Genomic DNA, 12,661 nt, shown 5'->3' on the forward strand with positions numbered 1-12,661 from the left:
CTGTGTTCTCTCTGGTGACTGCATGAAGTACTGGCCCATTTCTTATGTGCATTTTTCTTCAAATATAAATACTAACTTAAGTCTTGAGAGTAAAACAAGAAATGCTTTGTTTTCCAGTCTCGTTTTCAAGGGGTCCGTTATAAATGCCTTATTAGAAGACTTTTACTAAAATGAATTATTAGAAGTATCTTGGCTGCTTTTCCATTAACCTGCGATGCCCACTTCAAATTACATCTAGAATGGGAATGTTTAGGAATTTTCATGATTAGAGTTTAACTCTTTCTTCCTTAAGTAAACAGTCATTAACAAAACCAGGTTTTTTTTATTGCAAGTTATTGTAAAATAATAGCTGTGTGGAAACGAACCTTATGCAAAGTATGATTAGTGTGGGAAAGCAGCTGCTGTCATCCGCTTCTGTTGTCTCTGTGAGGGTGGATGGCCAGAGCACTGGCTGGCAGTGGGTTAACTATAGTGGATTATTGCTCTGAGCACACGTGCCTGTTTTGGGAGGAGTGCAGATCTGAGGGTGGGTGCAGCAACACTAATTAGGTCAGGTGACACAAATACATTTGTCTTAGAGTGGTCTCCAAACACTTTGCTTATGGAAAAAAATGTTTGCCAACCATGCAGGAGTCAGATGTACTGTCCTTTCACAGCTTCCAAACAACCTGGGAAGACTGTACTTCCAAACCTTCCTGGTGAGAAAGGAACTATACTATCTATTATCCCTATTTTATGGGCACAGAAAGTATCTCTGTTTTCACAGAGATGCAAGAGGTATCTTTTGACAAACAACAAATTAAACTCAAGGATCCTTAGTTTAGTACCCTGTTCATCAGATGATGCAATTCAGTCTGTTTCACTGTTAATATTTGTCTGGATATCTCTTTTAAATATTGAGATTTTTTTTTTCATGTTCCACTCTTTCTGATTATTAAATGATATCTCAAATATATCATCAGTCTCTTTGGGAGATGCATCATGTACAAATGAAAAATGAGGTGTTTTCCAAGAGACTATCACAAAAGTTAGAGCAAAGTAAAAAAAACATAAACAAACCCAAAACCAGAGAATTATTTACTTCCCCTCTTCTAGCATGTTTACTTCACTTGGGTGGAGAGGAAGAGCAGAAATACTGATGGACAATCCTTTAGGTTAATCCTTTATATTTCCTATACTGAAAAGAATAAAGAGGAAGCACCTCTCTCCTGAAATGCTGTATTGCTTCCAGAGACTGTGTATGAGGGAAGGCTTTTAGATACATTATGTTTGTCATAGGAGGAAATGATTACTTTGCTCAACTCAGCGCTTAACTAAACCACCTCTGGAGGACTCTGTCCAGTTTTAACCCCTTCATGTTGTAAGAAAGATGGCAATAAACAAACAAACAAAAAAAAGTAAGTCTAGTGGAAAGCCACAAGGGTGGTACTGACTGGAACAGACAACCTGTAAGGAGCATCTGGGACAACCAGTCTTGTTTTGCCTGGAAACAAGAAAGCTTAGGGTGGACCTAATGACAACCTCCTAGGATCTCAGAGGATGTTCCCAGGAATATGAAGCCATGCTCTTCAATGAGTAGCACAGCAAGAGTCAGTGGTCATAAATTGGAGATTTTCAAGACCTGACTACACAAACCTCTGAGGAACCTGCTCTGAATTTGGTGTTGAGATTGCTTGGTGGGAAGGGGGACACACAGTGAATAAACTAAAGGCCTCCTAAGATCCCTTCGACCTCAGTCATTCCATGATTCTCTTATGAGCAAAAGCACTATTTAGATGAATTAGGACTGCAAATATGACTTTTAAATTTAAGTCTGGAGACTTTTGCTGTTATGTGGAGGGGCTGAAATGCAGTTTTCCCTGTCTGTGTTTCTGTTAGAAGAGAGAGGATGGTTGCTGTTCATTCTATGTATTTCCTCTTCATTGGAATCTAATCTTTGTCTTCATTTTATGAAGCTACTGGATTGTAAAGAAGTTGACTTAACAGTTTATTTGGCTTCTTTCTGGTAGGTGAGGCCAAAAAAACATTTCTTGTGTGTCACTAATTTCATTGTAATGCAAAATAGTAGAGGTTTTGTTTCTGTGTACTGTAGCTTCCATCTTAGAAGTGATCATGAGTTCTGTGAGATGTACTTCTTCACTATTCTGAATGGTTTGAGATTGCTTACACAGACAGTATTGTCTGTCTTTTACTGTGACCATCTGTGTGGAACAAAGCTCTGCTCGACTTCACAAGAAATTAAACCCTTAATAATATTCAACTTTTTCTGCCTCAGCCTACCTGGTATACATGCCACCTGTGGTGGTCAGCTTCAAAATCCATTGGGAAAAAACTTGAGCCAAAACAGAACCTAGGAATGATATTAAACGTTGCCAGCATTGGTATGGATCTGAATTATGCATTACACTTTCCATCTTACCCATTTTGCTTTCAATTTTTATTCTTCCCAATCAGAAAACAGTCACTCTTCAAGTATTAAGTAACAGACTGGGGCACATAACCAGGGCTTGTTTGTTTTGTTTTGTTTTTTCCCCTGTAATTGATAGTAGGAAACACATTTCTAGGACAAAATGCAAATTAGACTGTTATGTGAAAAATGACCTTTTGTGTAATTTAATTTGAAGTTGGTTATGTAAAGTAATTGCATGAACCTTTCTGACTCAGCTTGGGGGATACTGGGATAATATTGATTTAAGCAATCATAACATCAGGGAAATGAGAGAGAAATACTTTTTTCCTTGTCTTCCTTCTGACCAGGATTCTGCTATTTAGTAGTAATAGATGTGTGCAGTCTAGTTTTAAATAATATGAGCAACAGTGCTTCCATTCCTTCAGTTGTGACTTGATTTTGTAACCATTAATCCTGTTTTGCATTTACCCTATATAATTCAGCTCAGTGGTGGTAGTGATAATGCAGAAGTCTATCCCAGGTTAAGCAGAGAGATTTGGCAGCTATCAGTTCCACATTTTATTGTGGAGGTGAAATCTCTGTGTAGCCCAGGAGTCTGCAGTGATGAGAGTAGGAGAGAGGAATGGCGGAATTTCCCATACTGGAAGCTGGGGAACGTTTACTGATTACTTATTTCATTCGCCATCCAGGGGGCACTTGGACAACTGCTCCAGAGGTAGCTTTGTTACTTTTCAGATTGATCTGTATGGTCATTGTGAAAGGCTGTATTGTTATATCTTTATTGGTGGTGAATACTAACTTATATCTCAAGACATCCTGAGGCGTGGCTTCGGAAGTAAAACAGTATTTGAAACAAAGGTATTACTATCTGGGACATCTGTGTAGTTCTGAATATAGTAATGTAATTGAAAGTTTGACTTAAAAATTGTTTAGAATTCTGCTGAGCATAGCAGCAGAGCAAGAGCAGACAGCAAGGGAAATGGGACTGGAGTTTAGAGAGCTAAGGTGGTACTGACAGCAGTCTGTCTTTTGTAATAAAGGTAAATTGCCATCCTTGGGAAGCAGCCTTTAATCAAACTTCTGATGTATGCCTCCAAAGTTATGCTAAGGATGTTCTGTGGTAGGGTTATATCTTTATTGCCAAAGACCAAAACCTAATTTTGGTACGTTCCTGTTAAAAGTTTATATTGTTTCCCCGAAATTCCACATTGGATGCCACAGTCATGACTGGTTTTCTGCTTGCCACATCTGTGCCACAACTGATGTAAATAGTGACAAATGGAGACCAAGTGGATAAATATTTTTCATGTTGGTAATAATGAAGAAATGAATGTAACTCTTGATCAGTTATTAACCTGTTTCAACTTACTGATCTTTGTTCACTGTTTGGAGTTTGATTTTCGTTGAACATATTGGGAGAAAATAGTTTTTGAGGCACAGCAAGGGCAAAAGCAGTCAGTGATTTCATTAAAGACAAAGGTCATGCAATAAAACCTTTGAATTGGAATCTTTCTAGTTTTATGTTGTTCCTCTATATAAGTTGATACCAACAGTGTGTGTTGGAGCAGGTGAGAATGTGTCACATGGTCTTGCCATGAGTGATAGGCAGGGGAACTGAAAAGCAAAGGCTTTAGGACAGATTCCTGATGTGTCTTTAGCTGAGACACGTAAACAAATCATCAGTTTTAGATTCAATGTTTGGAAAAAGTGATCTCAAATCTTATTCACTATGTGTAAACAATTGGAGAATTGGCACATTTCAGATCCAGATAGTTGATGTTGTTGCATTGTATAATTATATAAGGCTTATATATACACGTGTATGTATATATATATATATATATAAATGGTACAAAAGTTCAATGTTTTTTAGGTTTTGCCTTTTTCTAGTATCCGGCCATGGAAAGATCAAGTTTGTTTCTTAAGCCAGTTCCTCAATCTTTCAGCATTTGTATTTCTACATGTGTTTGTTGAAGTAAAGACAGTTTCCATTTTAAGGCAGATAAATAATAAACACTGAGCAAAGGAGGTTGCAGTAATATTTAACCAGAATATGTTAATGTGGACTAAATTAAAAAGAGATTGATGCTGATTTACTGGCTTTTGTTATTTTTTAATTTACATTTTTTTGACCTATGATAACTCCTTTGTACTGTTAGCTGGACTGTAAATGAGTGCATTCCCATCACTGTGGCATTGCTGAGGTGGACTCGAAGTAGCCTCTTTACCTGTCCCTATTTAATATGCCCAGTGAAATGATGGGTTCTGTGCAGAAGACATCCTGCTTTGAAATTGTGGATTTGTTACTGTAAAGTCTGTTCCAGTCCTTTTCAGCAGCCTCCATTTTGGATTTTCTTGAAAATCGTATTAGTCTTATTTTGTGCTACTGCTATAAATTGTCACTTGTTAGTAACCAGTACTGGGGAATTACATACCATAGTGCTGAGTGATGGTAGAGTGGAGATGTAAAAGGGATCAGTGTAACTATTTCTCTGCTGCAGGACTGGAAGCAAATGTTTCCCCCTGGGCAGAGTTCCTCTGGGACATACACCCTTCTGAAGCTCTTCTCTCATCACTTCGTGTGATATCTGTACTTGCCATGGATGATGACATTTGCTGTGATATGTACACATAAAGCACTTTTTGAGAGCTGTATTATAACTGAGTTGAGCTAAGTCTTTCAGTCTCAGCCTTGATCTTTTGTTAACTTTATTGTGTAATTCCCCACCTCTGACTTTGAAACACTCTTTGCTTTCACCTGTACAAAATGTCTCTCCAAATATATAAAGTTTGCCTCTTTTTTTCATGACAACTCAGCTTTGCACTTTTTGTCCTGTTTTATGTCAGTTTTAACTTCCTGCTGTTGCCTTCTGAATTGAGTACTTTATTTGTCCTTTTGCTCTCTCTCACAGAATCATAGAATGGCTTGGGTTTGAAGAGACCTTAGAGATCACCTGGTTCCAACTCTCCTGTCATGGACAGGGACACCCTTCACTAGACCAGGTTGCTAAAAGCTTGATCCAGCCTGGCCTTGAACACTGTCAGGGATGGGCAGCCATCTCTCTGGGCAACCTGTTCCAGTGCCTTACCACCCTCCCAGAAAAGAATTTTTTCCTAATGTCTAATCTAAACCTACTGTGTTTCAGTTTGAAGCCATTTCCCTTGTCCTGTCACTACATGCTCTTGTAAATAGTCTCTCTCCGTCTTTCTGGTGGGCACCTTTCAGGTATTGGAAGGCTACAATTAGGTCACCCTGAAGCTTTCTTATTTCCAGGTTGAACAATCCCAGTTCTCTCAGCCTTTCCTTATAGGAGAGGTGCTTCATCCCTCTAATCATCTTGGTGATGCTCCTCTGGACTCTCACATCATTCTTGGCCTCCTATTTGCCACCTTTCCATACCAAATGTGTGTTGTATCATTTCTAACCTAAAGATGGGAAGGACAAAGTTCTGTCACTGTGCTCTTTTAGCCTGTTGAATGGACAGCTGAACCTCTCATTAACCTTCACTTTCTTGGAACAAGACCAGGCTGGAAGAAAACCTGCTTCCAATCACCCTGGTTGCACCTTTTTGCACAAGCGTTTGTTAGGTTGCCCGCCTTTAGATTGTAGGCTACTTTGAGCCACTTTCTGCTTATGAAGTGTCAAACATGACTTTGACTCCATGATTGCACGAATGACACTAAATGACGCAGGGCTGACAAGTAGGATTATCCACATTTACTTTTTGGGTTTATACTGCTGAGTTATCCCTTTTGCTTGGAAGATCTGTAGCTTTTGCAAGATAAAGTACTGAGAAAGAATGCTGGATTATTTTAAGTTCTAATGTACAGATGGATTCTTTACCAGCATGAGGCACAACATGTCAACTTGTGGCATGTCAGTAACGGAAACAAGATGCTTGCAGCATCGTTCAGTTTCTTTTCTTTCAGTTGTCACTTTGTTTTTAACAGATATACTAGTGTTAGCAACTGGGCTGATCTTTATGAAAGCATGCAATTTAAACTCTGAAACTCAGAGGGTCTGCTATGCTAAGCCTCGTCTTAATTTAGAGGGGAAAAAAAACATGCTTTCATATATAAGGACTGAGCAGTGTTTTTACTGGTAGTTGTTACTTTTTGTGTCTGTGTTGATCTGTGATATCTCATTTTTTTAAAACTACTTTCCAAAAACTAGGACACAAGTTGACAGATCTTGAAAGAAGAGAACTACTGGCAACAGCAGCATCTTTGTATGTGGCTGAACAACTGAGATCACAGCGATTTCTGGGGACTCCAAGGTAAGTTCATTTCTAGGAACTCAGATGTGCTGATGCATTTTGTTAATGGCATCTTCTCATGCACAAGAGTAACTGGTGAGAAACTACATGGTTTCTTAATATAGTCTGTTTTTTCTAAATTCAGATGAGCTGTGGCTTACATTTCCCTACTCGCACGAGTCATACATGATTATTTTTATTCTATGTATTAGCAAACTAATAGGCACAAAAATGTGTTACAAGCCAGTACAGTAATTAATACACATCAGGAGTTTCATTAATGCAAAATGTTGCTGCATTAGTAACTAACCACAAAGTGAGCATCACAGATTTCCCTTGTGCCCATTTGAAGCAATCTAAGCACTGTGGGGTAATATGAATATTCAGCTACAGAGCTTTAAAATATTGTGGATTTTTAAGTAATTTGCTACCTTGGTGAAGAACCTTAATAGTTTAGAGTGTAATTCAGAAAACACTTTGACTGGTAAATGCTGGAAGAGTTAACACCTTGCTTTAAGTATGTTTTTTTTGGTGCTTTCATTCCCCCATTACCTCATTTTCTAGCTCCTAGTAACCTAGGCAGTACTGTTAACTGGCCATTGCAGTAGCCCATGTCAAAATACTGATTCACTTCTTTGGCTTTTTGGAATGGCATGCTTTTTTCCTCTAGAGTGTTTCTAGCTTTTATTGTCCTCAGGCCCATCATTGTCAATGCCTTGAGACCTTTATTAGAATAACTGAATTTGTGAAGCTTGCTTGGGTAGTTGGTGTTAGCAGTGGTAGCGTACAGTGGATCCTAACTTTGGCATAACTCTTTCTCCTCACCTCACATTTTGTAATATAATTGCGTGTATGTTTGTCTGAGAGGGAAGTCAGAAGGCAGGATAGACATTATTCACATTCCATGCCAGTGGTTTGACAGTGTATTCTATTACTGATTTTACAGTGGTCAGGAATAAAGCAAATGTGGTTTCAAGAAGTCTTTATTTTTTTTGTACCCACAAAGATAATTAATACCATATGGTATTAACAAAGAAAAAGAAGGAAAGAGACACTTAAGGCAAGCATAACGGCATTGTAATATATAGCATATGTAGAGCTGGGTCATTGCTTGCCTTATGCATCTATAGGGGAAAGTAAAGCATCCTTTTATTTCCTTCCACAAGTTATATCCTCTATAGCAAATGGCATAAGGAGAAGAACAGACACTCAGAAGCCACTGTTACCTAAATAAAAGACAAATCAGGGAAAATGAGGAGGAACCTTGATTATAGTTTTTACTGGCCAGCATAAGAAATTTAAGTACTCTGGTACTGCTACAGAGAAGTAATGGATTACTTTGTACTTGGAGTAAGGATAGGAATTGCCGATTTCAGTAGTGATTATCCCTGCTCTGATTTCAGATTTTTTTTTCTCTGCCCTGTAAAACGTTTTATTAGCTGAAAAGGAATCAAATTTTTGAATAGTCTTAATGTTTTGTTTCTATTGCAAGTACTTTTTCCAGTGCTAGATGTCTGTGTATCTTAATAGAAAAGAAATATACAACTATTTCAAATGAGATATCAGATTTGTAAATGAAGTATTGCATTGAGCAGTCAGGCATGGTCATTCTTCTGTTTTCATGCTGTGTTAAGGAAACAAATACACTCCTGCTTTGAAAAAAATTAGTTCATTTTTGGAGTCCCAGCTAAGCTCTATCACATATTATTCTTCCACCATGAGCAGAGAAGGCCACAAAGTCTGGCCACATGAAGTCTGTAAAACTAGATTAAGGTTTGATTTTTCAGATTTTAAATGGTGAAGCTAACAAATATTTTCAGAACAGGAAAGATTACTTTCTCCTGCCATGATGAACTTATGTTCAGCTCAGTTTTCAAAGGATGACTTTTCTGTCTGAGGCATATGCAGATCTGGAATGAATCCTTCAGAAGTCGAGCCTTAAAATTTTCTCCAAGTGGTGACTGAGTGTGGTTCTTATTCAGTATGTCACGGTTTGAATCCATATATATTGTTAGATCTGCTTGCTTAAATCATTGTAAAGCTACCTGTTTGAGGCCAAGTAAGGACAAGCTAATGCAAAAACGCTTACTGGTAAGTAACTTCTGAAGAAACCAAACCTGACAATGATACCCTTTTCCAAAAATCATGCAGCTCATTCAGAGGGAAAATCAAAGAAGCAAAGGCAGAATGAGGTCCAAGGATTGTGCAGTGTCTGGGACAGTTTTCCATTCCTTAGAGCAGTTAGGGAACTCCCTCTAGAGGGGACTGAGGACTGTGGAGCATGCAAGTTCCTACAGTATCATCAAGGATCCTTCACGATATCCTTACCCAAACTGCATCTGACTTGTTTTTGAAGGTGTTCCATATATGGGTACTTTTTAAGGAGCAGGATCATGGCCAGAGAAAAGGCACATCTTTATTGATAGGACTGCAATCTGTTTGAAAAATATTAGTAAACAAAAAGTGCAGAGTAGGAACCTGTGCTGCTGGCAATAAATCAAAAAGGCTGGTTGTAATCTTGGATGCAGTTTGCTATGGCAGAATTGGGCATTTGGAGTCTGGATGAGTTTTAAATCCATGTTGGAGGATGTAAGTGGACTAGACAGACTGCACGCTCCAAAGTTCATCTGTAACATTCTCCTAATGGTTTGGACAAGTACTTTGATACATTTATCATCACCTTCAGAATTTCAGCTCTCTGGCACTACTTACATTGACAGCTTTTTTTTTTTTTAATATATGGACTGAAAGCCATTTAGCAATTTTTGTGCAAAAAAACTACTGAAGAGTAGTATTTTGAAATCATGCATTATTTCCTCTAAACTTGTCAAATAGACAGTTTTCTTCTGAACTTGAGTTATATGCTTATCTTTGATTTTAATTTGTTTTTCTTTCCCTTTTGGGAGCTGTATTTGTAATATTCATTCTTTTCACAACTGCAGGGGTATTTTGGATTCTCTTTTTCCCCTGTGACTTATTCAGCCCAAGATCAAGGTTGTTATTCTAGTCAGATAGACAGAAAGTACCATGCTTGGAAGTCTTCACAGAAGCTTTGGTTTTCACTTTTAGGGTTACTGAGGCTGTAACGAGATGAAATACAGCTGAGCCAGATTAAGGAATTGTTGTTGCAGCCTGCTCCTCCCTTTGTCTTTCCTCCTCTTCCCCAGGTATACAGGTGTGATTTTGTGCGCATTTGCTTTCTACTCTGGTTCTACTAAAAGGACCCATATTAGTGTAGAAACCGTTTAATAGTAGCTTATGTTGGATCATTCTGTCAGAGTCAGGTTACTCATGACAAGTGAAACTATTCTGGAAGAGCTGCAAGAGTGGGGTTACGTAGCAGGGAGGAAGAGGTGAGCAGAGGATGGCTCATAAAAGGAATGCAGAGGTGAGCCTTAGCTTTCTGCCACAGATCAGAGTAGTAGCAGCCTCATGAGGAGGATTCTCCTCTAATCAACGATATTTGATGGGATGTGGCTGGAAAATATATATTTTGCAGTCCCCTGGGTGACTGATTCATCAACTGTAAGGTTCTTGCTGGAACACGCTCTGATCATGAGCAAGGTATTGCCACCTTTGGATCAAACACCCAACTTTTTGCAGCCTGTTTCAATCAGGCCTGACCCCTGTAGTGACATTTTTGGTTTCAGTATGTTGTCTGGTGTTCGATTAATGCAGACCACAGGCTGGTTTGCCTTTCCTGTGTTAGAATAAATGGTGTTATAATTTGGGTGGAGCACCCACAGGTGAGTTTCTGCTGTCTGAATTGCTATATATGTGCCCCTGGCCTTACCAACAGTCTACTAGGACTAATTTGCCAGCCTTTAGCTAGAACAGTTGTTGGAGATTTGTGCATGCTCAGAGTTACAGGAACATAACCATTTACTTTTGTGATGCAATGAAATATTTAGAGCATTTTTTGTTTTGTTTGTTTGCTTGGTTTTTTTTTTTTTAATTTAAGTGTTGGTTATTTAACCCATTTTCTTGAGAAAACGGTGATTGTGGGGTAATTTGTTTTTTTTGAGTTCTCTGTGGTTGTGGGGTTTTTAAAAGTATTTTTGAAAGATGATTAGCTAGTGAAAGTGCTTGGTATTTTGTGAGCCACATACTAATGTGAATATTTCATTGTGATATCCAGATAATAAGGGCACATATTTCCCACAGGAAATAGCTATGAATGATTAATGATTGTTTCATTGTTCAGCTTTCAGTTATTTTACCTAGGACTTTTTCTACTTACTCCATGGTCCACTTTATTGTGAAACTGGTGCCACCCGCAGCTGCTGAACAGATTTACAGCACCTAGTAAAACCCCAAGGTCTTCTAGACAGAACTCAATCTTGTTTCAAGTGGAAACATATTTTGGCTGAAGTGAATCCAGCTTATTTTACGTCTGTTTGATGTAGTTAGTCTTTGAGACCAAAAATGATGTTGTATAGTTGAATCTTCGTATTTTGGCTTCAGTCTTGTTTTCATTAGTGGGTTGGGAGGGAATAGGAGAGTGTCTCTCCAGGTGTGGCTACATCATGCTATCTCTTGGGTCTACTAATGTGATGTTTATACTTCTAAACCCAATTGCCTACAGCACTTCCTATGCGTTGCTTGTGTTGGCTGCTAAGTGTATTTTCCTAATTTTTCTATGGGTTTTACCCTTTCATCATTTATGACCTGGAAAAAACCACTGAGGCTGCATGCCCATATTACCTGATACTACATGCAAAAAGATGGTAACACATTGGAAAATGTTTTATGTTGCTAACAAAATAAAATCTAAAGGTTTTTCTTGCTCATGTGTTTAATATAGAAGACTGGGTTAGGGAGTCCAGAGTTAAACTTCTGGCTGTTCTTGTGGGACTTAGAAGTCACTTGAATTTGGCCTCAATTTGTGAAAAGACAAAGTGGACTTAATACTTTGCTGCGTTATTGAGGTTTTGTAAATATGTATTTATGAACACGTAAAAAGTATTTCGAGACCTAAAATCCATGATTTCGAGACATAAAGTAATACTTTTGCAGGAAGGGAAGTGTATAGTGAAAAATTAGAGATAAAATACAAGCAAGTTTTTGTAAAGTTCTGGAATAGTTGGGCTAAATTTGTGTTTTAAAATTCTGAAAATCCAGGGGTCCAGTGCAGTGAACATAACACAACAGGTGAACTGCAAGAGAAGAAATTAATATATTTAGCTTTTTATTGAATTAATTGTTGTAGGTTTGTGTCTAGGTTGATTTGGTACAGCTATATTGATGTTTGCCTTGCCATTGCTTGATTACAGGGCAGTGAGGGAACTGCTCAGAGAGCAGTAGAGCCCCACACCTCTCAGGCATGCTTGCTTTTCACATAGGCTACACCTATTACCCTGCTGGAGTCTGGGTCAGAGCCAGCTCTTTGCCAGCCTAGGGCTTTCCCATATGGAAGGATGGTCAGCTGCCCAGTAGGAGAGCTTTCTAGCTCTCCTGCACTGCTGGAGCAGCACAAAATAAGGTTATGTTACATTAATTTTAAAAAGAAGGAAGATGATGTCAAGAAAATTCACTGGAGTAATCTGAACCAACCTCTTGGAAAGGGAGAGAGTTCTTAATTTCAGCACAGCCACAGATGCTGCTGAACCACACCAATTACATTATGTGAATTTTATTTTTTCGTCTTCCCTAGAACTGTAGTAATAACATGAACAGTTATTGCAAGTACAGCTAAACATGTATACTTTGCTTTACCCTACAAATACCTTATAGTGGGTGTAGAGATAAACCACTTTGTTTTCATTTGACAAGGATGACTAAGTCCAGCCCACTTGTGGCTTTTTTCATTCCCTCACTTTGGAGTTATGCAGTCATCCTGAATTCAGGAAAATAACACTGTGTTATCCTTACTGTTCTTGTCCCCTGGTCAACAAGTCAAGCATTCTTCTCATGATTTACTGTTAGGCCTTTGAAAGTCCTCGATGTGTTTATGTAATTACTGAAGCTTCACACCATTATTCCACTGTGTGGTTTT

General features: G+C 38.4%; 1 protein-coding gene across 6 annotated transcripts in view; it reads left to right on the top strand.

Annotated features, from left to right (window-relative positions):
• PCCA (propionyl-CoA carboxylase subunit alpha) overlaps positions 1–12,661 on the top strand; it is a 302,390-nt gene that overhangs the window by 167,296 nt on the left and 122,433 nt on the right. For all 6 annotated transcript variants that reach the window (XM_050332062.1, XM_050332060.1, XM_050332063.1 and 3 more), the window contains one exon: positions 6,585–6,687. In XM_050332062.1, coding sequence (XP_050188019.1) covers positions 6,585–6,687 — 103 coding nt within the window. The remainder of the gene's footprint in view (positions 1–6,584; positions 6,688–12,661) is intronic.

This window comes from Myiozetetes cayanensis, unplaced genomic scaffold (genome assembly GCF_022539395.1).
Source record: "Myiozetetes cayanensis isolate MyiCay16 unplaced genomic scaffold, myiCay2020 scf5-8, whole genome shotgun sequence".
Lineage (NCBI taxonomy): Eukaryota > Metazoa > Chordata > Aves > Passeriformes > Tyrannidae > Myiozetetes > Myiozetetes cayanensis.